The sequence below is a fragment of the Eubalaena glacialis genome, chromosome 3 (assembly GCF_028564815.1).
Source record: "Eubalaena glacialis isolate mEubGla1 chromosome 3, mEubGla1.1.hap2.+ XY, whole genome shotgun sequence".
In the NCBI taxonomy this organism is placed as follows: Eukaryota; Metazoa; Chordata; class Mammalia; order Artiodactyla; family Balaenidae; genus Eubalaena; species Eubalaena glacialis.
In genome coordinates, this window is record NC_083718.1 from 167221772 (window position 1) to 167248660 (window position 26889).

The window sequence follows — 26889 nt, forward strand, 5'->3', positions numbered from 1 at the left end:
CTCTGACCTTCAAAGCAGCCAAGGTGAAGAGAGGCTTATAGTTAGAGAACCCTGGGTTCAGATCCTTAGGGTGGGGCCTGAGTTAATAAAGGTTTAACAAGCTCTCCAGGACATTCTGATGCTCAGTCAGCCTGGCAGGAGAGACAGGAAACTGGGCACTTTAGTTTTCTCACTTACATGCTGGGCATCTTTGGATAATTCATCTGCCCTCTCTGAGCCTTAGTTTGCCTATCTGTAGAATAGGATGGAAATTCCTGCTCAACTTGAGGTAGACTCTAGTGATATAATGTCATATACGTTTTGGGGGCCGAGTTTGGAAACACTGAGCTGCAATTTACACATGGGTCAAGCTACTCCCTTCTCTGTTGACTGTACATAAATATGATGCCATGAATCTTTCTTGGGGGGTCACAAGATGCAGCCATGGGATACTTGCTGTCGCATTCACCATGTGGATGCTACTGGGGACCTTGTCCATGACTTCATCCAGTGGCCTCTACACAGTCACCCATGGGGGAATTTCTCTTGGACTCAGTGACAAGAATAGTGTGACTGTCATGAGTGGTGGCCTGTGTCTACCAGGTAGGCCCTGAGACCATCCCGTGGCACTGATTGAGGGCTCACCTGCACCAAGTGCCTCCCATGTTTTTCTTTGAGTCTCCTAAATAGCCCTATGAAGATGGTACCATTATCATTCCCATTTGACAGGTGATTAAACCGAGGCCCAAAACTTTAAATAACGTTCCCAGGCCACACTGCTAGGAAGTAGCAGAGCCAGCACTTGAGTCCAGCTGGGTCTCACAACATAGCCCATATGGGCAACCCAGAAGCTATACTCCTTGAAGCTATGGGTGCTCTGAAGCTCAGGGTCAAATGTGCAAGCATCCTGTGCTCTGGGTGTTGAGCTTACCACTGAACCACCTTCTTCCCTACCTTTATATTTTCTTTGTGTCAGTTTTCTCATATAAAGCAAATGAAGCTACCGCCGCTGGTATATTTAGTCTTAGTGCAGTGTTATGTGACATGGTTCCATGAACAAAATTTTTGTTTTGCTTTTTCTTAGTTGCTTCAATTTTTTTTAACACCATGGATTCTGCATCACAAAATATCAAAACCAAAACCAAGAACCTCAGTCAGCAGTGGCTGAACTTTCCTCAGAGGATGAGGGCAGGGAAGGAACCGGCAGGCTGAACCAGAACCCTAGTTAGTGGGCAGAAGGTGGGGGAGGGCTTGGAACACTTGAAGGATGATAATTTTTGCTCCGTTATGTACCCATTAATTTCCTTCCTGCCACATGATTTTATCTCTATAGGTTGCTTTCCATCATTTTTGTAATGCAGTTGGTCATAAATAATAAAATAAAAGTTGTCCTTCCCTACAGTACCCCACCCCCATACTTGGCAGGAGGGTGGCTGTCAGCTCTCTGGTCCTCTCCCCCCAGGGTCAGGTGAGAGAAACGTGAAGGGCTGGGACAGGTGGAGAGGAAGATGGAGTGGTCTGGAGGCACCCGAGCTAGACGTCTGGGAGAGGCATAGGTGGGGTCGAGGGAGGAGTATTCAGAGGAACGATTAGGCCCCAAGGCTGGTCCCGAAGCAGGCCTGGCGAGCAGCACAGGGCAGAGGTGCCCCCATCTTTCTTTGCAGGGGGTGAGGGTTTCTTTTAGTCCAAAGGCGTAAGAGTCACACAGAGACACAGCTTCTGCAGAACTAGATATATTCCTAAGGCAAAGTGCCTCAGAGACGCCCCCATCCCATCTCAGCACCACGGTAACTGTCCTTCTGGCCCCTGTACCCAGCTCAGCGAGGAGCTGAACCAGCAGTTGGAGGCCGTGTGCGGGTCCGTGTTTGGGGAGCTGGAGTCCCAGGCCGTGGACGCCCTGGACCTGCCCGGCTGTTTCCGCATGCGGAGCCACAGCTACCTCCGGGCCATCCAGGCCGGCTGCTCTCAAGACGATGACTGCCTGCCCCTCCTTGCTACCCCTGCCTCTGTCTCAGGGAGGCCCGGCTCCTGTGAGTACGCCCCCTCTGTCCCTGGCCCGGCCTAGGTTGGAGAGCGATCTGGGTCCGGTTCTGGCCCTGGTCACGGCTCTGCTGTGTGACCTTGGGCAGATCGCTTGCCTCTCTGGGTCGGATGATGGGGAGGAGGATCCGTGGTTCTGTACGTAGCAGCACGTGGAGTACGCGTGGCTGCTGGGTCCTGTGGTACCGCGTGGGTGTGGGGAGTGGCAGACACCTGCCAGGACGTGTTTCTCACCCTATGTGTCTTTGCGTTCCCTGGCCACAGCCTTCAACTTCAGAAAGGCCCCGCCCCCCATCCCACCGGGAAGCCAGGCCCCGCCACGCATCTCCATCACCGCCCAGAGCAGCACCGACTCCGCCCATGAGAGCTTCACCGCGGCAGAGGGCCCCGCCCGGCGCTGCAGCTCCGCAGACGGGCTGGACGGCCCGGCAATGGGCGCGCGCACCCTGGAGTTGGCGCCGGTGCCACCCCGGGCCAGCCCCAAGCCCCCTACACTCATCATCAAGACCATTCCAGGCAGGGAGGAGCTGCGGAGCCTGGCGCGGCAGCGGAAGTGGCGGCCGTCCATCGGGGTGCAGGTATGGAAGGAGGAGGCGCCGAGGAAAGTTCAGGCCCTGTCCGGTTGAGGATGGATTGAGGGGGTCAGTGGGGCCTTCTGGATACACAGACCTTTTCCTCTGTTGCTCTTAGCATGGTCATCGACGGGGCTGCTCCAAACAGCCCCAGCCCACATCCTTGTCCCTCATCCTGACACCATCACCCCTGGCGAGCAGAGAGCGGTGCCCAGAGGTTGGCACCTTGATGCATCTAACCTCCTGGGTCTCTCGTCTTGTTCAGGCAGATTGTCTTTTCAGTATCTGCCAGCTGGCTTGGGGCTCAGGCATCGCTTGCCCTTCTCCCTGGGAAGGGCTTGCGTCCCTCCGTCTAGCCCTGACCACTGACTTCCCAATCCTGCCACCAGGTGGAGACTATCTCAGACTCGGACACGGAGAACAGGAGTCGAAGAGAGTTCCACTCCATCGGTGTACAGGTGGAAGAAGACAAGAGGTGGGTCCGAGTGGGGATATCTCAGGCTTTGCTGGGGGTGGGGTGGAGAAGAGGAGAGAGGGATGCATAACGACCTCACTGGCCTGGGCTCCCTGCACACCCTCTCTTCCTGGTCCTGAGAACAAGCCCTTTGAATGGGGAGGTGTCAGAGCAGCCACAGAGGCTCTCCACGGAGATGTCACCAGGGCAGTCTAAAGTGAATTCTCCTTGTACCCGTACCTGTCCCAGGTGCTGTGAGGTGGACAGGAGAATACAGTGGTCCCGGGAACGGGGTAGTAGGGAGAAGTAGCAGGTAGGTGCAAAGCAGGCCTCTAGCAATTGTCCTTTATAGGGGATAACAGGATTTTTCCAATCCCTCGTTACTGCCCGTGGTGTACAAGTATGTGAACTCAAAAAGAAACAAATAAACATGAAGACTGCCTCTCAGGGGCCCCTGGCAGATATAATACTCCTCCCCACTCGGCTCACACAAGCATTTAACCAGTTGGGAGTACCTATTATATGCCTGAGTCTGTGGTGTACCAGAGAAATCAACAGCCACTATTCTGGCATTAGGTGGCCTCAGAAACATTGTTTCCTTAATTTCGAACTGAAAAATTAGCACTGAGAGCTCTGGAGGGAATACTGGGAGGAATCCCTCTGTTGTTGGCTTCCTATGGGAAGATGCTTTCTCTAACGGCCATTTGGCAGTGTCATAGTGGCCCATCTGCCCTCTGGGCTGCAGTGCTCCCTGGCCAGTGGCCCTAAGTGTGGTGTCTGGGAACCTGCCTGGGGCAGGCTGTAAGAGTTTCGTGGTAATCTGTGTTGCCCAGGCCACACCCCTTGAAGGAATAAAACTAGAGTGCCAGTAGCAGTCCCTCACAGCTCTGTTCCCAGTTGCCATTTTTGGGTTTTAGACCTTCCCTAAATTCCCCCAACTATTTCTGGGATCCCCTGGGAGCATCTTGTGTGTGTGTGTGTGTGTGTGTGTGTGTGTGTGTGTGTGCGCCTGATCAAGACTTCTTGGGGTTCCTGTGGGGATTCATCACTTTTCTCTACTGTCACACTAGCTCCCTGCAGCTCCATATGCTCCTGAAGCTGTAAATGCCTCCATCGAGGGCGGCAAAAAGGCGCCCTTGTTGCCCCCATTATTACTGAAAGCTACCGTCCTCCAAGTTCTTAATATTCCACAAAGATCACAGAAAAGTAGCACTTTACGGTAAAGCCAATTCTGCAAGTCTATGACTTGAGTTCTTGAGAGGTGGGATAGGAGTCATGGCTGGGTGCAGCTCTGTGTTCAGAACACTGCCCCCAACTCTAATGCTGCCCTGTGGACCAGAAACCAAGCCCATGTGCCCCCATTTGCTCCCTCCTGAGGCTTCTTGGTCCCTCATCCATATAGACCCCTGGGGGTCCCCCCATTCCTCCTAACAAGCCTGAATCCTGGGAAGAGTGCAGCAGGCATTATACTGAGACTCAGACTATATCAGCAACCTCTGTCATTCATTTGTGGATTGATTCATTCAGAAAATACTTATTAAGCATCTGTTATATGACAGCGCCTGTTAAATGCTCAGGGAAATGTGGAAGACATGACTCTTACCCTCGTAGAAGTTATGGCCTGGAAGGGAATCAAGGCAATGAATAAACAACCCATGAGTAAAAATATGATTACACACTGTGGTATAATAGGTAATGTGATATTATTACAATTATGGTGGGAATATGAAAGAAAAAAGCAGGCGCTAAGAGAGAAGGGACTTTATTTAAGTTAAGCAGGTGACATTTAAGCTGAGACTTGAGGGTTGACTAGGAACACTCAGATGATGGTCGGGGGAGGAAGCATTCCAGGAAGAGGGAATAGCATATGTGAAGACACTGGGGCAGAAAAGAGTTTGACATGCATTGGGAACTGAAATAAGATTCACGTGGCTGGTGTGGAACAGGACAGGACAGTGGTGAGGGAGTAGACTGGAGAATAGGTGGGGGCCAGGTCATGTACAGCATGGGCATGATAAAGAACTGGAATTTAATTCTAACTAATGAGTAGCCCTTAAAAGGTTAAAGAAGGAGTGTGGTATGATCTAATTTATGTTTACAAAAGATCACTAGCTGCTGAGTGGAGAATGAATTTCAGGGAAGTAATGGTGGGTATGGGGAGGCTAGGAAGCAGAATTTTTTCATGATCCAGAAGAAAGGCATTATGGACAATCTTATGTTGGGGATTTTTTGTTTTTTTTCCTGTTGGGCAGTACCAGTGTCTGGGAACACTATTAAGTTTTATATGTTGATTTTGTATTCAGCAACCTTGCTGCTCTCTCTTATTAGGACCCAAAGTTTGTCTGAAAATCACGATGGGTTTTCTACATAGTCAGTTATATTTTCTGCAAATGAGGATATTTCTTTTAAATCTGTATTTTTTAAAATTTCTTTCCCTTGTAATAGTGCATTGAAGAGGACTTCTAGTTTACTGTTGAGTGTAGCACTCTTATGTCCTTCCTGACATTAGTGAATATCTTCTAAGGCCCACTTATAAGTGTGATGATGTTTGCTACAGATTTTGATGGATACTATTGATCAGGTTAAGGAAATTCCCTTCTAGTCCTAGTTGGCTAAGAGCTTTTAATTTTTATTTTTTAATAAAAAATGAGAGTGGAATTTTATTGAGTGCTTTTCCAGAATCTACCTAGATGATCATAGATTTAATAGTTTCATCTGTAATGTGGTGAATTATATTAATAGATTTTCCATGTTGACCCATTCTTTCATTCCTGGGATAAACCCCACTTGATTCCATTATCAGTTTGGATTAAGTTTGGCTGTAACAGGGTCTCAATAGTGTCTTCAGTATATTTCTCTCTCACCAAAAAAAAAAAGAAAAAGGCTGGATGTAGAAGTTCAGTGTCAGGACCCCAGGCTCCTCCTGTCTTGCTGATCTTCTACCCTTTGTATATCACTCATAACCAAGGAGCTGGTGCTCAAGCCCAGCCATCCTGTCTGCATTCTGAGCAGTACCAAGGAGAAAGAGGAGAAGGATGCAGTCCTTCCTTTTAAAAAGACTTCCTGCGGGAATTCCCTGGCAGTCCAGTGGTCTAGGACTCGGCACTTTCACTGCCGTGGCCCCGGGTTCAATCCCTGGTCGGGGAACTAAGATCCCGCAAGCTGCACGGTGAGGCCAAAAAAAAAAAAAAAAAAAAAAAAAGAGAAAAAGAAAAAAAATGATTTCCTGAAAGTTACACACAACACTTTCCCACATCATACTGGCTAAAAACTCATCCCATGGTGGCATCTAGATGCAAGGGAGGTGCTGTGGAATAGTCTCTTATTGGGAAGCAATGTGCAATGAGCAGAGCTGAAAATCAGGGTTCTTTTTTTTTTTTTTTTTTTAATTAATTATTTATTTATTTATTTTTGGCTGTGTTGGGTCTTCGTTTCTGTGCGAGGGCTTTCTCTAGTTGCGGCGACCGGGGGCCACTCTTCATCGCGGTGCGCGGGCCTCTCACTATCGCGGCCTCTTGTTGCGGAGCACAGGCTCCAGACGCGCAGGCTCAGTAGTTGTGGCTCACGGACCCAGTTGCTCTGCGGCATGTGGGATCTTCCCAGACCAGGGCTCGAACCCGTGTCCCCCGCATCGGCAGGCAGATTCTCAACCACTGTGCCACCAGGGAAGCCCGAAAATCAGGGTTCTTATGGCTAAACACAAAGAGAAGAATGGGAAATGGAACTCTAACAGTTTTTGTCACAGTCTTGCTGTATTATTTTCATATAGGTTGCTGGATTTTTGAATAGCTATTATTTTATTTAAGATTTTTATATTTATGTTCATAAGTGATATCTGCCTACAATTTTGTTTGTATTGTTGTTATTCAGTTCAGGCATTAAGGTTATGCTAAACTCCTAAAATGAGTTTGGTAGCATTCTCTCAGTTTCTGTTCTTTGAAACGATTTGTGTAAAGTAGGAATTACCTGTTCCTTAAAGGTTTGGTAAAGGTTGCCTATAAAACTATCTGGGCCTTTTTGAGATAAGAGAAACTTTTTCAACTACAGCTTCAGTTTCTTTCATGGTTATTGATCTATTATGGTTTTATTTTTCTTCTTCAGTCAATTTTGATGATTTATATTTTTCTAAAAAATGGACCATTTAATAAAAATTGACAGTTTTCAAAATTTTTGGTACAAATATTCTTTCTCATGGTATTATAATTTTACACATTTTTATTATATTTATAGGTTATGCCCCCCCTTTTTATTCCTAATACCACATGCTTATACCCTACCTCTCTTTTTTGATTCATTTTGCTCAAGGTTTGTATATTTTATCATTTTAATATATTTTTAAAATTATATTTTATTAGTCTTAAAAAAACTAGCTTTTGGTTTGGGTGAGCATCTCTATTGTTTCTCTTTTATCTTTAATATTTCGTTTCTTCTACTACTTCTCTGTTATTTTCTTTCTTCTACCATGTTTGATTTTTTTCAGCCTCTTGAACACTATTTCTTATTTTCTAACGTGTTTTTAAGGCTATAAATTCCCTTCTAATTACACTGCTATATCTGCATCTCATAAGTTTTGGGATGCAGTGTTTTCATTGTTCAGTTCTAAATAGTTTGTAACTAACTTCCTTTAGGAAGTTCATCATAACTTCCTTTTTAACTTGTAAATTATTTAGAAGAATTTTTTATTTTTTTATTTTCTTTAGTTTCCAAATGTATTTTTTGTTTGAGGGGCTCCTTTTCACTTTTGATTTCTAGGTTTGCTACATTGTGGTCATAGAATGCATTCTGTATGATATTTATTCCTTAGAATTTGTCAAGGCTTCCTTCATCATATTCACATATAGCGTATATATGGTCAGACTTATAAATTGCATTTTTCAAATGTTTATCTTTGATTTTTTTTGGATGTCTGATCTAACAGTTCTGAGTGAGGTGTTTTAAAAATGTCTCACCATGATTGTGAATGTGTCATTTTCCCTGGGAATTTTATTAATTTTTTCTTAATTTGAGAGAATGCTATTTAGTATTCAGGCTTATGATTATTGTATCTTCTTGGTGGGTTGGCCCTTTTATCATTAAATAGGATGCTTTTCATCCTTACTATTGGTTTTTGCCTTGAAGTTGATTTTGCCTGATTTTATTGCTACATCTGCTTTCTTTTGATTAATTTTCCATTATATCTTCTTCCATCCTTTGTCTTTCGGCCTTCCATAGCCTTATGTTTTAGATATGTTGCTTGTAAGCAGTATGGAGCTAGAGTTAAGTAGACCGATTTAATCCATTTATATATTTTTTGATTACTGATTTATTTGGCCTTATTTCTATCATCTCTTTAAAAATGTTCAACTGGACATACTTTTTCTTTGCTTTCCTCCTCCCCTACTTTTCTGCCCTCTATTGAACCAATCAAGGTGACTTTATTTCTCTTGTTCCCTCCATCCCTCCACTGGTTTGGAAGTTTACGTTTTAGTAGTGATTTCCCTCAAATTTTAAACAAATATACTTAATTTCATATGTCTCTGATAAAGTCTAAAATTAGTTAGTATTTCTATCCTGAAATAGGCACAAAACAAGAACCTTGGAACACTTTAATTTCCTTCTTAACTCCTTCCTCCCATTTTCCATGTTATATATATATATATATATTTTAAATCCTTCCTTTACTGGTAAAAAAAAAGAGTGATTCTACAAAGCAATCTCAAGGGCCATCAAAGTGTGAAAGCCATCAGGTGTGTCTGGCAACAGGCAGCTTCCTCCTCCTTCAGGGCAGAGCCAGTGGTTCCCATGCCTTCCAGTTCTGAGTCAGTCCTTTTTTTTTTTTTTTTAACATCTTTATTGGAGTATAATTGCTTTACAATGTTGTGTTAGTTTCTGCTGTATAACAAAGTGAATCAGCTATATGTATACATACATCCCCATATCCCCTCCCTCTTGCGTCTCCCTCCCACCCTCCCTATCCCACCCCTCTAGGTGGTCACAAAGCACCGAGCTGATCTCCCTGTGCTATGTGGCTGCTTCCCCCTAGCTATCTATTTAACATTTGGTAGTGTATATATGTCCATGCCACTCTCTCACTTCATCCCAGCTTACCCTTCCCACTCCCCGTGTCCTCAAGTCCATTCTCTACGTCTGCGTCTTTATTCCTATCCTGCCCCTAGGTTCTTCAGAACCATTGTTTTTTTTTTTAGATTCCATATATATGTGTTAGCGTACGGTATTTGTTTTTCTCTTTCTGACTTACTTCACTCTGTATGACAGACTCTAGGTCCATCCACCTCACTACAAATAACTCAGTTTCGTTTCTTTTTATGGCTGAGTAATATTCCATTGTATATATGTGCCACATCTTCTTTATCCATTCATCTGCCGATGGACACAGGTTGCTTCCATGTCCTGGCTATTGTAAATAGAGCTGCAATGAACCTTGTGGTACATGACTCTTTTTTAATTATGGTTTTCTCAGGGTATATGCCCAGTAGTGGGATTGCTGGGTTGTATGGTAATTCTATTTTTAGTTTTTTAAGGAACCTTCATACTGTTCTCCATAGTGGCTGTATCAATTTACATTCCCACCAACAGTGCCAGAGGGTTCCCTTTTCTCCACACCCTCTCCAGCATTTATTGTTTGTAGATTTTTTGATGAGGGCCATTCTGACCGGTGTGAGGTGATACCTCATTGTGGTTTTGATTTGCATTTCTCTAATGATTAGTGATGTTGAGCATCCTTTCATGTATTTGTTGGCAATCTGTATATCTTCTTTGGAGAAATGTCTATTTAGGTCTTCTGTCCATTTTTGGATTGGGTTGTTTGTGTTTTTGCTATTGAGCTGCATGAGCTGCTTGTAAATTTTGGAGATTAATCCTTTGTCAGTTGCTTCTTTTGCAAATATTTTCTCCCATTCCATGTTATATTTATCTAGTATTTTGATTATACCTCTTTAAAAAACCCTGCCTTTAAAACCCTTTAAAAAATCTGTTGTTGTTATATCTTTTATGGTTTAATAGTTTGGATTTACAAACATGTTTTAACAATTTATGTGTTCACTGTTGCTTGTTACTGCCCACTGCTTCCTCCTGGGTTCAATTTCCTTTATGCTCAAGTATTGCTTGAGCTTGGGACCAGTTTTAGAGTTAATATCTCAGCTCGAGGTTTCTGTGTTTCACTGGTACTACTCATTCAAACCCCATACCCGCAACCAGAGCAGGCTTAATATTCTGACTTCTCAGCATCCTACTTCCAGGCCACATACCTGAATCATGACATGAGTTTTCTAGTCCACGTTTGTAAATGAAACCACCTTTTTTTTTGGCTGCTGGCTTTATGCATGGGGTCTCCTTCCAGGTCCCCGGGATGCACAGGCTTGGGGTATTTCCTTTAATCCTCCCTGGGCATTACCATCTAGCCTCTAGCATATGTCTGGCCCATATTCCTGTGGCTCACTTGGCTTAGGTTCCCTTTCACCACTAAGGTTTTGAATTTCCTTTTTGTTTCTGATACCTGAAGATGTCTCTTTCCTGCTTTCAAGCTTGGCATTGTTGCAAAACCATCTTTTGGGCTTTATTTGATCCAGCATTTCTATATGTATGGGGGTGGGGTGGGGGGGGGACTTCCTAAGTTAGTTCAGTCCACTACATTGATCAGTCGTCAGCAGCAGTTACAGAGAGAAGTGGGACCAATTTTGGAAGCATTTGGAGTGAAGTCAAGGAAGGGTGGGGACAGGCAGAGAATGAGGTCTTCCTTGCTCTTGTGTAGGTGCTTGGGGAGGTTTGGAGGGGTGGGCAGGGGAGGGGAGAAGGTTTATGGATAAATGTCTGAAGAACTGAATTGCTTGGGACAGTTGATCACACTGGGAATCCAGAGGGGGTGACAGGTGGGGAGAGAAGAAATCTGGCGCATCTTTCTGGCCAGGCTCCCTTGCTTGTCTGCTGAAGGCATCCTTAGTTATACACCTGCACCGTCCTTTCTCTCCCTTATGTCCCTGGCACTTTAAGTCTGACTTACTGCACACCATGCCCCAGCTGGTGCATAAAAGTGAGCCACGAATACCAGCAGCCCTTCTAGGCACACATCCAGGCCTAGCCCCCCACCCACTGCCACCCCATTTTCTTGGACTCTCTTGTCCTTGCTTCTGTCTCACTGGTCCCAGTATTTCTCTCTCTCTTTCTGTACTTTGGTTTCACAAATTGCTGGGGAGGAAAAGTTTCTCCTTTTCTGCCTTTCAGGTGTTCCCTGCTAACCTCTTGGGTGAGGAGTGCAGATTTATAGCCCTTTATACCTGGGAGTTGTCTGTGGGTCCGTTCTGTTGCTCATCATCAGTGGTGACTTGGCTTAGAAATAGACAGGGGTTGGGGTTGGTGCCCCTTCCGTTCCATCTCCACCGCACCTCCACCTAAGATTCATCTGTCCACAGACATTTATTATAACCCTGTTATCTGTCAAGTACTGTGCTGGGCACCAAAGATACAAAGGAAAGCAGAGCCAGACACAGCCCCTGCCCTGTGAAGCTTGCTGCCATGTTAATCTAAGAACCTCCTAAGTGATGCAGAAGTACAGCTGAGCAGGAGCCACAAAGGAGAGGTATGTACACTATGAGGGTGTGTAATAGGGGCCTTTGACCCAGTCAGAGGGGTCAGGCCTGGATTTCCTGAGAATGTGACATTTGAGTGGAGATCTGAAGGATGAACAAAAATTAACAAAGTGAAAGTGGGAGCTGAGTGTTCCAGGCAGAAGGCCCAGCGGGTGCCAAGACCCTGTGGTGGGAGGGAGCATAATTAAGAAACAGTTACCACCCCCAACTCAGGGCATCCTACAGCACCTGTCTTCCCAGACCCAGCACACCCTGGGCCATGATAAAAGAATGCATCAAATGTCATTGCTGGATATTAGAAGTCTGCTCCTAGGGCCTTTTGAGAACATCAAAACCATGTGATTTTTGCCTCTCTCTCTAATCATGAGATCCCCTTGTAGCTTCCACTTCTAGATCCCTCCCACTAAGATCTTACCTTAAATTCCAGATTTAGCAAAAACAAAACAAAGTAAACAAGTAAAAACACCATACCACCCAATTAAATTTGACTATCAGGTAAGCAATGAATTATTTTTAGTATAAGTACTTCCCAAACAGTACTTGAGACATACTAAAAAAATTATCTGTTATTTATTCGAAATTAAAATTTAACTGGGAGTCCTGTATTTTATCTGACAACCCTACTTAGATCCCCTTGTGCCCAACCAGGGCTACCTGGAGAACTCTGTGTTGGAAGTCCACCCCTTCCTCAGCTTCATGATCATTTCTGGCTTTGGGACCTTGGGAAGGGAATGTGCAGAAAGAACAGGAAGCTTCCATCCTCATGAAGTTATATTCCAAGAGCAGTCCTGCAAAAGCAATGAGTCGCTGACTGACCACAAGCCTGGGGTGTGGACACGGCCTCTATTCGTCAGCATCAGCTCCAGGATGGTCACGACTCTTCCTCAGTCTCCCACCCTAGCCCCACCTCGGCATCACTGTCACAGCCCCCAGCCTGGGGTGGTGGACTTGGGGATTTCTGATTTATTATATGTTTAAGCTCTTAGATGCTTTCTCAGAGAGGGAGCTGCTACAATGGCTGAGCCTTGCTGAAGTGTCCACGCCCATTCTCCCTCCCACCCCCGCCAGCCTGCTGCCAAATACTCCTGGCAAAACTTCTTGACAACTCCTGGATGTTGAGCATTCCCTGGACAATATGTCTCTTGGGATAAGCCAGTTTCTTCCCAGAGCCTGTTGTGTTATCCCTTAGAGAATCACAGGAGAAACATCTCCCAGAAGTAACCATGATAACTTCCAGAATCACCAGGAATGTGAGCATTGTCACCCTAAAGGACTTGAGGGGAGGAGGCCTCCTCAACCTTGTTAAAAGGCTTGGGGAGAAAATATTGTGAGAGGCATTGTTATGAATTAGTGATGATTCATAACTGAAGCCAGTTCCTATCCTGTGTTTGCAGCGATTGCTGAAGACTGCAGCAAATACTGCCAAATCCAAAACTAAATAGGGACATAAGCCTTGGACTTCACTACCCTGAAAATGGATCAGTTAGAGTTAGGATTAGGTTTGGCTGTGAGTTACAGAAAACCCCCAAATGACAGTGACTCAAACATGATAGAAGTTTATTTCTCTCTTGCTTAGAAGTCCAGAGAGTCAGTTGAGGGCTGGTAGGTGCTCCGCAGTGTCAGACCCAGGCTCCTTCTATCTTATTGCTCCTCCATCCTCAGCACGTGGCTTCCATCTCATGTTCCAAAATGGCTGCTTGAGGTCCAGCCATCATGTCTACATTATGGTCAGCAGGGAGGAGAAGGGAACAAAGGAGGGCATGCCCTCTCCTTTTAAGGACATTTTCTGAAAGTTGCACATGCTACTTCTGCTTATAACCTATGAGCTAGAACTTAGCCACATAGCTACACCTAGCTGCAAGGGAGATGGGTAAAAGAATCTTTATTTGAAGGGGCCATGTGTCTAGCTTAAAATTGTGGGATTCTATTACTACGGAGGAAAGGAGAATGGATGTTGGGGGATGATTCGTAGTCTCTACCATCCTTCCTTCCAACCAACCAACCAAACACGCAACCAACGTTTATTTGAGGAACTGCCCAATTTAGTAAGGGAGACAGATATGTAAATATGTAACTAACTACAATACAATGTGATACGGAGTATAAAAAAGGTTTTATTCAGAGTGCTGTGGGAGAACAGATGGAAATGATCAACAGCAATCATAATAATCAATAACTACAATGGTCTGGCTGGGTTCTCAGTGCTACGCTCCCATTATTTTATTTGTCCACCTCCCTTTTTTTTTCAGTGTGAGCTACAAACCTTCCTGCCTCACCTTGTAATAGCTAACACTTGCAACGGGCAGGCCACGTGCTGTTCTAAGTTTCTTAGATACATTATCTCATAACAATCCTGTGAGTAGGTACTATTATCATTCTCATTTATAGATGAAGAAACTGAGGCACAAGCCATAGAGCTGGGTTTTGGACCCGGACATTCTGGCTCCAGAGCATACATGCTTAACCACTCTGCTAGCCTACCTCCCCTAAAACTGTTCATTCTCATTCCCTCCCCCAGCCTCCTCACCCCCAAATCTCCAGCAGACAACCTCTCTGCTTACTTCGTTGTAACGATTGAGGTCATTGGTCGGACCTCTCTTCACTTCCGGACCATCCTCCAACTGGCATCTCTTTCCTTGCCTCCTCCAGCAGTCCTGCCTCAGGGGTTGAGGCATCTGCCTTTCTGGTTAAAGCTGCTCCTCTCCCTCAGTCCTAGGAAGGCAGTGGAGTGTAATGGTTTAAGAGCTGGCCTCTGCAGACAGACTGCCCTATATTAATAAGTGTCTGGTCTTAGGAAGTCACTTAGGTTCTCTAAGCCTTAATTTTCTCATCTGTGAGTAGGGGTGGCGCTAATGTGAGGATTGAGCATATTGATTCATGTAAAGTGGTTATTATTCATTCCCCTCCTATCTGGTCCTTGGATTACTGCCTCTCTCTTCTCTAGCTTGAATTGACTTCTCTTTACAGGTTGTATTAGTTACCTGTGGCTGCTGTATTATTACAGCACAGTATTATAGCCACTAATTTAGTGGCATCCAATAATCCATATTTATTATCTTACATTTCTAGAGGTTGGAAGTCTGAACTGGGTTTCACTAGGCTAAAATCAAGGTGTTGGCAGGACTGACCCCTTTTGGAGTCTCTGGAAAGCATCCATTTTTTCACCTTTCCCAGTTTATAGAGGCTGTCCGCATTCCTTGGCTTGTAGCCCATTTCCGTCTTCAAAGCCAGCAGTGGCGAGTTGAGTCCTCACACGCAATCCCTCCAACCTTGATCCTATTGTCCCATCTGCTTCTCTGATTCTGACTTTCCTGCCTCCCTCTTTCACTTATAAGGACACTTTTGATTAAAATGGACACAACTGGATAGTGCAGGATCTCGTCTCAAGATCCTTGATGTAATCATTTTTGCAAAGTCCTTTTTGCTGTGGAAGGTAACATATTCATAGGTTCTGGGAATTAGGACATAGACTTTTTTGGGTGGCCATTATTCTACCTACCCCTTGGGGATATGGCATGTGAGAACCATCCATATGTCCCTTTTTCTCCCCCTCCAGCTCTATTGAGATACAATTGACAAATAACCAGATTATCCCTTCCTTAAAGGTACATTGTCTTCTTTCTTCCTTCCTTCTCAACCAAGCTTTTTGGAAGAGTTGTCTTGCCTAGTTTTCTCCACCTCCTGACAACCCCCTCCCATCTGCGTCTGCCCCCATACTCCACCAAACTGACTCTTGCCCTGATCACCAGTGGCTTCCATATTGCCAAGTCAATGGACACCTTTCATTCTCAACTGGCTGCATTTTCCAGTTGGCTGCTCATTCCTGCTTGAGACCCTTTTTTGAGGATTTCATCCTTTTGTGGTCCCCTGTCTGCCTTTAGGTGACTTCCTCTTGATTTTCCTCCTCTTCCTCTCTGGCTTAGACATGCCTGGGGCTACGCTGTCTCCACTGGCCCCTGAAATGTCTCTGTTCCCAAGGGCTTTGCATCTTTGTTCCATTTCTCTTTTCTTGGGTGATCTTGTCCCGCACTGCTGGTTTTAAATGCCACTTGCACAAAGATGACCAATTCCTGCTTGTGCTGTGCAGATCTCTGGCTCCTGGCTGGAAGTGTTGGTGAAGATTATGTTTCCAGTAATCCCATAAGCTCCTCAATTTCTTTGGTCTTGCTTCAAGTAGACACAGTGAGAGAGCTACTTGAGGTACTGACTCGAGAACCATGAAGCCTGGGGCATTCATGCTTCTGTTCCAGACTGTGTGGCCTATTTCCATCAAGACACAGTGCGGGGCTTCTCTCGTGGTGCAGTGGTTAAGAATCCGCCTGCCAATGCAGGGAACACAGGTTCGAGCCCTGGTCCGGGGAGATCCCACATGCCACGGAGCAACTAAGCCTGTGCACCACAACTACTGAGCCTGTGCTCTAGAGCCCGCGAGCCACAACTACTGAACCCACATGCCACAGCTACTGAAGCCTGCGCGCCTAGAGCCCGTGCTCTGCAACAAGAGAAGCCACTGCAATGAGAAGCCCGCGCACCACAACAAAGAGTAGCCCCTGCTCGCTGCAACTAGAGAAAGCCCACGCACAGCAACGAAGACCCAACGCAGCCAGAAGAAAAAAAAAGATACAGTGTGATCTTCTCAGGACCCCTCAGAGGACAGTGAAAGGCACAGACCCAGTGATGACAAAGGACAGCTCCACGTTTCATGGGGGTAACAGAAAAGCAAATAGGGAAGGCAGATCTTCACTAATGTATTTATTGGGGCAAGCCCCACCTTTACCTGTGTGGTTTGCAATTGCTGGAGCGCCGAAGGAGCCAGAGGCTAACTGGAGCTCAAAGCACAAAAATATTTAAAGGGAGCCAAAGGGCACCCTGACAGTTCAGTTAGACATACAAAACTCTCACCAGAAACAGCAATGTAACCAAACCGTGGGACCGCCTCCAAATGCAAGAAGACGGCTGAGGGAGGGATGGTACGAGGATGGCCTCTGGGCAGTCAGGGGGCTCACAGAAGAGGAGGGGGCTTGAGCAGGGAACCGACAGGCAGTGAAGGGGAGGAAGGCCATTTCAGGCAGGGGAATAGCACGTGCAGAGGCTGAAGTCAGGGCCAGTATAATCTACTTGGGGAGCAAGGAGGGTTCAAGGGAGATGAGGTCAGAGAGGACTGCATCCAGAGTAAATGCTAGCACAGGAAGGCTGGGCTTTATCTTGTTGGCAATGGGGAGCAATGGAAGGGTTTTGAGCAGGGGAATGGGTTGGGCAGAGGGCAGCTTTAGAAAGACTACTCCAGTGCTGGGTGGATTGGTGAGGGAATGTTGGGCCCCAGATCTTAAAATATGCATAGGTATAATTTTACAAGGTATAATTTTTAAAAGGTACAATTTCATTTTATTTTATTCAAAAAATTATTTTATTATTTCTTATTGAAGTGTAATTGACCTACAACACTATGTAGTGTCAGGTGCACAAATTCAATATTTCTATACATTATGCAATGACCACCACGATAAGTCTAGTTACCATCTGTCACCGTATAAAGTTACTACGATATTACTGACTGTATTACTCATGCTGTACATTTCATCCCTGTGACTTACTTATTTTGTAGCTGGAAGTTTGTCCCTCTTTAATCTCCCTCATCTATTTCACTCATCCCCCACCTGCAAAGTATAATTTTAGAGAGAGGAGGTACCTTGGCATTGGTACTGGTCCATTCCTGTCATTTTATAGCATAGATGTGTGTGTGCTTATATATAATATATATTCATATATATCATATAATGTATTTTATATACACACATACATATATACGTACTAGATGGCCCAGGTGGAGGCCCAGGTGGAGGGTGAGTGACCTCCCAAAGGCACATAGCAACAAGGCCAGCGTTAGAACTCCGGTCTGCCTCTCAGTCCACTGCTCTTCTTCTGTGCTATTCTGAGTGGAGGCAGCAGTGTCCGAAAGGAGGTTGATCCAATAGTCAAGGAAAGAGAGATGCAAGCCCCGACCAGGGCAGGACAGGGCAGGTGCCAAGGTGAAGACCACGTGGGAGGCAATGCGGATATGTTCCTGCTTTCTCTTTCTCTGGGTGGGGGTTGGGACAGAGGGCTGGCTGGGGACTGCACATGAGTGCATCTCTCTTTCCTGGGTCCTGCAGCATCCTTCTGGGCCTGGTTTCTATGGCAACAGGCTCCCAGCAGGCAGCCTGTCAGCTGGAGGGAAGCAGGCAGGCAAGGCAGGCAGGGAGAGAAGGACCAGGCAGCATGAGGAAGGCTAAAGTTGGGGGTGGGGGAGTCTCCTGGGAAGCAGGAGGACCCCCTAAACCTGGCCCCCCAAATCCCTCTCTCTTCTGACCATATGAGGGTGGAGGTAGCTTAGGACACATGGGCTTTTCTTTCATGGTCCTTGAATTTCCAGACCTCAAACGTCTGTTCACCTCTCCCTGCCACCTTTACATCTCCTGAGTCTCTCTTCTTTAAGTATTATCTGACCCCAGCCTCATGCCCCTCAGGGAGCACTTACTTCTTCATAGAAAAGAGCCCTCACTCTGACTGAACTCAGTGGGGAGGGGGAGAACAAGGTCAATTGACGTTCTGTTTTGCATAAGATTTGCATATTATTAACTCAAAGACAAGAAATTTCCAGGCCCTGTGTCATTCCTGCCAACAACTTAATTCAGCTCCACTGGCACCGGCTGACTGTGTCTGGCCAGGCTCCGTGCTGAGCCATGGGGTCCCTAGAGGAGAAGTCCTCCCAGCTGCAGCCCACCCCTTCTCCCCCAGCTGCTCTAAGGCAGTTCTTCCTGATGTTCTTGTTCTTGTTCTGGTGTGGTGGGAAGTTCTTGGGCTGTGAAGCGTGGCAGCCCTGGGTCCAGATCTTGGCTCCACTGTTTTGCAGCTGGGTGACTGTGGGCCTCTCTGTGCTGTAGTTTATTCATCTCTCCATAGGACTGAGGGTATACCCGTACAGCTGGTATGAACTAGCGAAGACACATTGTTTGTTAAAATGCTGAAATAATTCTGTGTTCATTGGTAAAGAGCCACCACCCTGGACCCTCCCCAGGCCCTTTTGGGTCACAATCCAGCTTCTGCAGGGTGATGCCCTAGCACTTTGGCTTTGTCCGTCTGATTGGTGTCTGCCAGCATCTGTTCTGCCCATGGAGTACAGGTGATTAAATATTTTGAATATCACCCCTGTCCAGAACTGGTGCAACAGGTAGGTATATTATGTACCGACCCGTGGCAAGGACTGATACATTTAAAGGTCGTGAATTAATGTCCATCACTTTGTAGGTTTCCTTTTGGCCTGGGGTGCGGGTGAGGGCTGGGATGAGACGGGGCAGGGGCAGAGATAACCGCCAGCTCTCTCACCAGGCGGGCGAGGTTCAAGCGCTCCAACAGCGTGACAGCCGGCGTGCAGGCCGACCTGGAGCTGGAGGGCCTGGCCGGCCTGGCCACCGTGGCCACAGAAGACAAGGCCCTGCAGTTCGGACGCTCCTTCCAGAGGCACGCCTCTGAGCCCCAGCCCGGGCCCCGGGCCCCCACCTACTCAGTCTTCCGCACGGTCCACACGCAGGGCCAGTGGGCCTACCGCGAGGGCTACCCACTGCCGTATGAGCCGCCGGCCACCGATGGGTCGCCCGGCCCCGCCCCTGCCCCTACCCCCGGCCCCGGGTCCGGGCGCCGTGACTCCTGGATGGAGCGCGGCTCACGTAGCCTCCCCGACTCAGGCCGCACGTCCCCCAGCCCACGGGATGGCGAGTGGTTCATCAAGATGCTGAGGGCGGAGGTGGAGAAGCTGGAGCACTGGTGCCAGCAGATGGAGCGCGAGGCGGAGGATTATGAGCTGCCGGAGGAGAGTGAGTGAGGGGACCCCGGGCACGGAGGCATCACGGCGGCGGTGGCCGCTACCGCGATGTGATAGGAGAGGCCTTTGGCTGGGCGTGACTGTGCCTTTCTCACAGTTTGGTCGGATGGCCCCAGACCTTGGTGGCTCCCATTGGCAGTAGTAGGGCATGTTGGGAGCTCTTGGAAGGAAGCAGGGAGCAGCTTCAGAGGTCAGAGCTAGGACTGGGAAAGTGACCGGGTGAAAGGGCTGGGCCTTCTAGGAGATGGCTGCCAGCCCAAGTCCATGGGGACTGAGGGGACCCTATTCCCATCTGGGCTGGTGTGGGAATTGAGGTCTGATCCAGGTGTGAGACCAGGACTTCAGGCAGAGGGGGAGGCAGTGCACGGTGTCAGCTCACGTCTGAGGCCTAGGAGAAGGAGAGTCAGCCAGGAAGACAGGGCCCTGCATGAGGGAGGACATGCCCTTCCCTGCAAGTGCAGTCTGAGGGGAGACCCAGTCTTAACCGCAGGATCCCCAAGTTGATGGGATAGTGACTAGAAGACAAGAGTCGTGCACATGACTCTTGTCATTTGGTAATTCTCAATGAGCCGAGGAGTCATATACTGATGAGTGACAAAGTTCTGCCAATGAGTGGTCACGGAGCTAGGGCCTGGCTAAGGCTATTGGGCTAGGCTGGCACTGGTTTCCATCTGTTCTCTGACATGGGAGGGAAGAGGACACAGGAGGATAAGCACTCAAGAAGTGTAGATCGTATGAAAGAAGAAACATCCGTGTCTGGGGAGACAGTCTTCTTGGTGAAGTGGGATAGGAGCTGCTTGTTAAGACCTTGAGGATGGGATGGGGAGGGGGCCAGAGGAGACAGACGGTTAGACGGTGCCACATAACAGAGGGGTCAGTCATGCAGGGCAGACTTCCTGGAGGCTGGGTAGGGAGAGGCATCTTTCCTCTCCCCGCATCTCCTTTTGCTCTCCAGTCTTGGAGAAGATCCGCAGTGCCGTGGGCAGCACACAACTTCTCCTGTCCCAGAAGGTTCAGCAGTTCTTCCGGCTGTGTCAGCAAAGCATGGTGAGTGCCCATGGTGGCACAGAGCCTATCAGGTGTGTGTACCTGGTAGGGGACTGGAGTGTGTGTATGCCTGGAAGTGAGACCAGGTGTTTGTCTTGTCTCCCTACCTCCCAGTCCCCGCCCCACTCTCCCAGGTTGAGCTTCCTGACAATGAGGGTGGGTTGGGCTTTCTCTGGTCCAAGCTGGGGCTCAGACCCTGCTGACTGACTGCCTCCCATCTGTCTCCCGCCACTGCAGGACCCCACTGCGTTCCCCGTGCCCACCTTCCAGGACCTGGCGGGTTTCTGGGACCTCTTGCAGCTCTCTATCGAGGATGTGACCCTCAAGTTCCTGGAGCTACAGCAACTCAAGGCCAACAGCTGGAAACTCCTGGAGCCTAAGGTGGGGGGAGGTCCCTTCAAACCAAGAGTGCAGACCCTGGAAAATGCCCTTCCCCAGAGAGTGTGGGCGGGGGCGGGTGGGAGAGGAAGGCAGGAGAAGAGACCCTGGGCAGCAAAGGTAGTCCTGGACAGGTGATGGTGACCCTCTTCGACCCTGCTCTTGGTCACTGCCCTCTGCTTGGTCCCACTGCTCATCACTGCCTGAGCTGCAAGAACCCTTTGGTGGCTGCAGCCACCTCGGACCAGCTGTCGTTTGAGGGAGCCAAACTAGAGCTTCCAGAAGGGCAGCCTGCCCTCAGCTTGGACCTCGGCACAGAGGGGACCTTCAAGGTCCCCTCAGCCCTCATCTCACCAGACCTTGTCAGTGATGGGTCCCAGCAGCCTGGAACGTGAGCCCTCACTGCCTTGTCTGGGTCGGGAGAACTGCACTCCTCTGGACCAGGAGGGAAAGGCTCCATTCCCCGGGAGGGAGCGAACGCTCTGATGCGAATTGTGGAAAACGGCTCCACCAGGGGGCGCTCGAGTCCATCTCGTTAAAAAATGAAAAATGTGGGTTTGACCTTGGCAGAACAAGCACCCCTGGGGCTTCGGGGGCCGTCACACGCTCTCAAGAACCGCTCTCACGAGTCAGAGGCGCGCGCTGTTAACCGTTCCGGGCCGCGGGGGCGCCGGTTGGGAAGTCGGGTGGGACCCGCCCTGGGACCCGCCCCCAAACTAAGTGCCGCCCCCTCTGCCGGCAGGAGGAGAAGAAGGTCCCTCCGCCGATACCAAAGAAGCCCTCGCGGGGCCGGGGCGTGCCGGTGAAGGAGCGCTCCCTGGACTCGGTGGACCGGCAGCGGCAGGAAGCGCGCAAGCGGCTCCTGGCGGCCAAGCGCGCCGCCTCCTTCCGCCACAGCTCGGCCACCGAGAGCGCCGACAGCATCGAGATCTACATCCCCGAGGCCCAGACCAGGCTGTGACCGGCCCGGCCCGCCCAGCCCAGGCCCGGGCCCGCGGTTTTCTACCCGTACTGTACACCCAGCGTCGAGGTCACTGTGAACGCGGGCCGCCCCGTGCGCCCGCCCCGCCGGCACCGCACGCCCCGGCCCTTCCTGCCCGTCACGGTCTCGTGGGTTTTTTACCTTCCCGACCCCACGCGAAGGCGCCCGGGCTGGGCTGGGGGCCGTGCCTCTCCGCCCTGCGCTCCCACCGGGACCCCCCACCTTCCAGGTCCGACGCTTCGTCCCCACCTCCTCCCCACGGGCACCATCTCTGCCATTACTTACCCCACGGGCCAGGCCGGGCCGGGTCCCCCATCTGGGCTCTGCGCCCCCCCCACCCCGCGGGGCTGGGCTTCGTGGGGAATCAAGCTTCGTGGCTTTTTATGAAGAATCCCGAACCCCGCCTAGGAGCCCGCCCCACCCTCCCAGGGGCTCTACCCTCAGCCCTCAGCCCACCGGGCCCAGGGACCACAGTGGCTGGACCAACCCAGGACCAGGGCGCCTGGGCCTCTCCCCTTTCCCAGCTGCTGGGGAGGGGAGATGGGGGCTTCCCCTCACCACACCTGTGGCTGTTCCCACATCCCCTTGAGTATCCCAGGAAAAATAAAACGGCAGAACTGCACTCGAGCCAGCTGCTCTCTCCAGAAGAAGCCACCTCTGCCGAGCGTGGGGGACGGGGTGGAGGGAGGAGAGGCCGGAGCCCAGGCTTTTGGTTTGGGGAGAGCGGGGTTGTCTGGGCCAGCTGGGGGAGAGGGAATTCGGCCCCCTGGTGGCGACAGAAGACCTGAGCCCTCCTGGAGGGGCCCGGGTGGGGTGAAGAGGCCTGTCTTCCAATTCCTCCTAGTTTAGTCTGGTTCCTTTTCTGCCTTCCAGTTCCCCAGGGTTCCCCCAGAAAGGGAAGCCCAGAGCCCAATGTCTGGCACACAGCGTGTGCTCCATAAACAGGAGGGCTGCTGTTCTTCGATACGGGCAAATATTGGTTTCCTTTTCCCTAAGGGGCCAGTGTTCTTTCCGCTCCAGAAAACTGTTCAATTCTGTGCTGTCATGTTTTCTGACGCCTCCTGTGCATGGGTACATTGATGGGGAACAAAAGAGAGAACAGAACTTTCCTGGGAAGCTCAGTGGCATCCCAAACCTAGTAGTGGTGGCTAATATTTATTGGATGCTTGCTGAGGGTCAGGCAAGATGCGAGTGCTTTACATGAACGTAGCTCATCCTTACAACAGATGAGAAAGCTGAAGCCCAGGAGAGGTCAAGTGCCCTGGCCAAAGTCACAGGCAGACCTAAGAGTGGTGGACCCAAGTCTGTCTAATGTAAATCCTGAGTGTTTAGCTCTACAGCCTTTTGAGCCCAGAAAGAGTTAAATGGCAGCTTCTACTCACAAAGCCCTCTTTCCAGTCTTTGGGTTGATGTGTCACTATGAGGCAGGAGGAAGAACCTTCCAAAGGGGTTGGCTGCTCTTCTGGGCCACACTGGACTAGCCAGTTCTTCTCATTCATTTATTCAGCAAATATTTATCAAGAACCACTGTTGGCCCTGTCCAGCACCTGAAGGTAGCTCTGAACAAGTTAGTTTCTGCTCTTATGGTGCTAACAGCCATATGGGAAAAACAGACAAGTAAGCAGTTACATTATAAGGGTGAGTGCTGGAAAGATGACTAGGTATTAGCCACTGAAGGAGGGCTGGGAAGAATGTTCAAGATCAGAGAACAGCTGTGCAGAGGCTTGGAGGAGAAAGAGGTATTGGGAGTGCAGAGGCTTGATCATGCTGGGCTTTTGGGTCAATTTGAGGAAGATGGGCCTGGGTCCTGAGGGCCATGGGGAGCCACAGAAGGGTTTTGTACAGGAGAGTGGCATGAATAGATATTTTACAGGCTGGTCTGGAAGACCACCTGAAAAGCAAGAGGTCATATACCCAAACACTCGTTTGAGACCACTGGGAGGTGAAGAGGGCTCCCTTGTGATCCAAATTCCCAAAAGTGAATCAGCTTGGAGCTGATCCCAAACAGATTCCTGGGCCCTGTGCAAGACTTAGTGAATAGAGTCTTTGCTCTCAGATGAGTTTTTTTGGCTTATTTATTTATTTTGGCTGCGTTGGGTCTTCGTTGCTGCGTGTGGGCTTTCTCTAGTTGCGGCGAGCAGGAGCTACTCTTCCTTGTGGTGCACGGGCTTCTCATTGTGGTGGCTTCTCTTGTTGCAGAGCATGGGCTCTAGGCACACGGGCTCAGTAGTTGTGGCTCGCCGGCTCTAGAGTGCAGGCTTAGTAGTTGTGGCACATGGGCTTAGTTGCTCCACGGCATGTGGGATCTTCCCGGACCAGGGCTCGAACCCGTGTCCCCTGCATTGGCAGGCGGATTCTTAACCACTGCACCATTTTGATGGCAGCCAGGTTTGGGAATACTGAAATTGGATGACTCAAAGTTTCAACTAGAAATGTTCATATGTCTATTTCCCCCAGATTTGCCAAGTGGGGCATTGGCTGAGTGACTTTATCATCCTGAGGTTCAGTTTTCTCACCTCGAAAATGGGGACCTAGGAGAGGTTTGAACTAGACAATACTCAGAGCAATCCTATGAAGCAGGTATTGTTATCACCCCCATTTTACAGATGAGAAAACCGAGGCTTGGAGAGGTTCAACAACTTAGCCCAAATCACGAAGCCAGGAAGTAGCTGAGTCCAAGTTTAACCTCTACATTATATAGCTTTTTATGGGTCTCTGTGTTTTCCCAGAAACTGGGCCAGGCTTGCCAGGACCATGAGGTATATGGGAATGGACACGGAGAGATGGGTAGCATCTGAGACTGTGTGGGCATCCTGCTACAGACGTGATGTCTAAAATCTCCCCGTGTGGGGCTGATGTAGGGGGCATGTGGGGAGTCTCCGTAGGGTATTGTGGCCCAGGTAGTTGTGCTGGGCTCCATGGACATGTGAAGGATTAGATCTAGTCCCTGTGCCTGAGTTGCTCCCATCTGGCCATAGCAAGGCACATAAACACAAAGTTATGGTACAAAGGGAAGCCTGCTCTCCCAGAGGGGCTGAAGAGACCAGAGGAGGGAGCCTCTAGCAGCCGGCGAGTCTAGGAAACCTTTCTGCAAGAGGAGCCTTTTGAACTGGGTCTTGCAGGATGAATTAGAGTTTTGTAGTCAGGGATGAGGAGGGAAGACATTCATTTCAGGCAAAAGGACCAGCTTAGGCAAAGGCATGGAATGCTATGTGTGTGTGGGATAATGGGAAGAGCAGAGACTGGAGAGAGGTGACAGGCTAGGACGGGTAGAGGGGAAATAAAGGAGATGTGGCTGGAAGGGAGCTATGGGTTTAAGCTGGAGAGTCCATGGCTTTATTTAAGTGTTTGAAAGACTCTTTGGCCAACAGAATAGAAATGGACTGGAGGAGGCAATGGAAGGCAGAGAGACCATTGAAGGAGTTGCCAAGGTGGTCCAGGTAAGAGATGATGATGAATTTGAGAGACATTCAGGAGGCATAGGTGCTATAAACTGGATCTGGGGAATAATGCAGAGATGAAGAGGCCTTGAAGATGTCACTCAGGTTTTTGGCTTGGTGAGTAAGTAATGCCATAAATGGACATAGGACATTACAGAAGGAGGAGTAAATTTGAGGAATACTAAACATACTGGTGATCAATTACCAAGCACTTAGAAGGTGCCATATACTGTAAATGCTAAGCATTTTATACACATTAGGTGATTTAGTACAGAACAACCGAAGGGGGGTGGGTACTATTATTGTCTTTTTTAAAACAGTGAGTGTAAACAGCTTTTCTGAGATTAGCAGGCAGCAGGGTCAGGATTTGAACCCACAACTCTCTGATTCCTAAATCTGTGCCCTGCAGCCCCACTCAGTTCTGCCTGACAGAACTGCTAGCCACTACTTGAGACTCAGCTCAAGGGCAGGTTCCTCTGGGGAGCCTTCCCTGATTCTTCCTGGGGCTCCTTCTCTGTGCTACTTGTGCATGCTCCCGTCATCACATTTCTCACACTCTCTCGACACTTTGTAGACCCCTCTGCTTCCCCATTAGTCAGACAACTCTTGGGGGAAAACATGGTCCCAGTCATTTTTGCATCCCCAATGCCTAGCACGTGTTAATTGGCTGACTGAATGCTAGTTATTCTAGGCAATTCTGTTCCCTTGTCCTCTCTCAGTGAACACGTTCTGCTAATAATGTTTTCATACACATTTCTTTATTCTTTATCTGTTCCTTTTTCTCCACCTCCATTGTCAGAGCCTAGCATTGAGATCTTTGAGATCATAAAGGAAGGGTATCTACCCTGATAATGCAATCTAGGAGGCTTCCTACCAAGGTGTCCCTTGAGCTTGAAAAACAAGACAGAGCTACTTTGGTATAGAAAGGTAGGAAGGGCACTCCAGGTAGACGAAAAAGCGTAAATAAAGGCACAGAGGTGTGAAACAGTTTGGTCTGCATGGGGGAATAGGAGGGGTTTAGTATGTGTTACTAAAGGTAAATAAATACGCCTGCCTGAGACTAGTGGAATTAAGGTGGAAAGACAGGGCTAGGTGGGGGTGTTATGGAGCTTAAGCTTTGGTTTTTTTTTTCTATATGTGATAAAATAGACATCTGTACAGGGCGCAGTGGGGACACAGAGGAGGCAGTGAATACTTGCACCTAAGGGGTCAAGTAAGACAGGTTTTACTATATTTCAATTATTTGTATACTAACAATAGTACCATTTATTTCCCTGCTTGTTATGTGCCAGCACAGCACTTTGCATACATTGGCTCATTAACTCTCACAACATCCTGTGAAATAGGTGTTATTACCTCTATGCATAAGAAGGAAAGGAGGCTCAGGCAGATTGACAATGTTCCCAAGGTCACGTGGCTAGAAAGCTAGCCCAGACCGGAAGAGTTCTTAAGAGTTCTAGATTTTACTCTGCTGAGACCTTCTTGAGGTCAAGGATCATGTTTTTTATTTTTCTGTGCCCAGACCAAGGTCTTAGAATAAGCCTAATAAAC

The 26889-nt window shown here is 48.5% G+C and overlaps 1 protein-coding gene across 1 annotated transcript in view; it reads left to right on the forward strand.

Moving 5' to 3' along the window:
* Positions 1–22194, forward strand: part of DLGAP3 (DLG associated protein 3) — a 37841-nt gene extending 15647 nt beyond the window's left edge. The window contains exons 4-10 of the mRNA XM_061186820.1: positions 1796–2009; positions 2284–2597; positions 2981–3066; positions 18999–19483; positions 20447–20538; positions 20776–20919; positions 21659–22194. Coding sequence (XP_061042803.1) covers positions 1796–2009; positions 2284–2597; positions 2981–3066; positions 18999–19483; positions 20447–20538; positions 20776–20919; positions 21659–21877 — 1554 coding nt within the window. The 3' untranslated portion in view covers positions 21878–22194. The remainder of the gene's footprint in view (positions 1–1795; positions 2010–2283; positions 2598–2980; positions 3067–18998; positions 19484–20446; positions 20539–20775; positions 20920–21658) is intronic.
* Positions 22195–26889: the final 4695 nt, after the last annotated feature.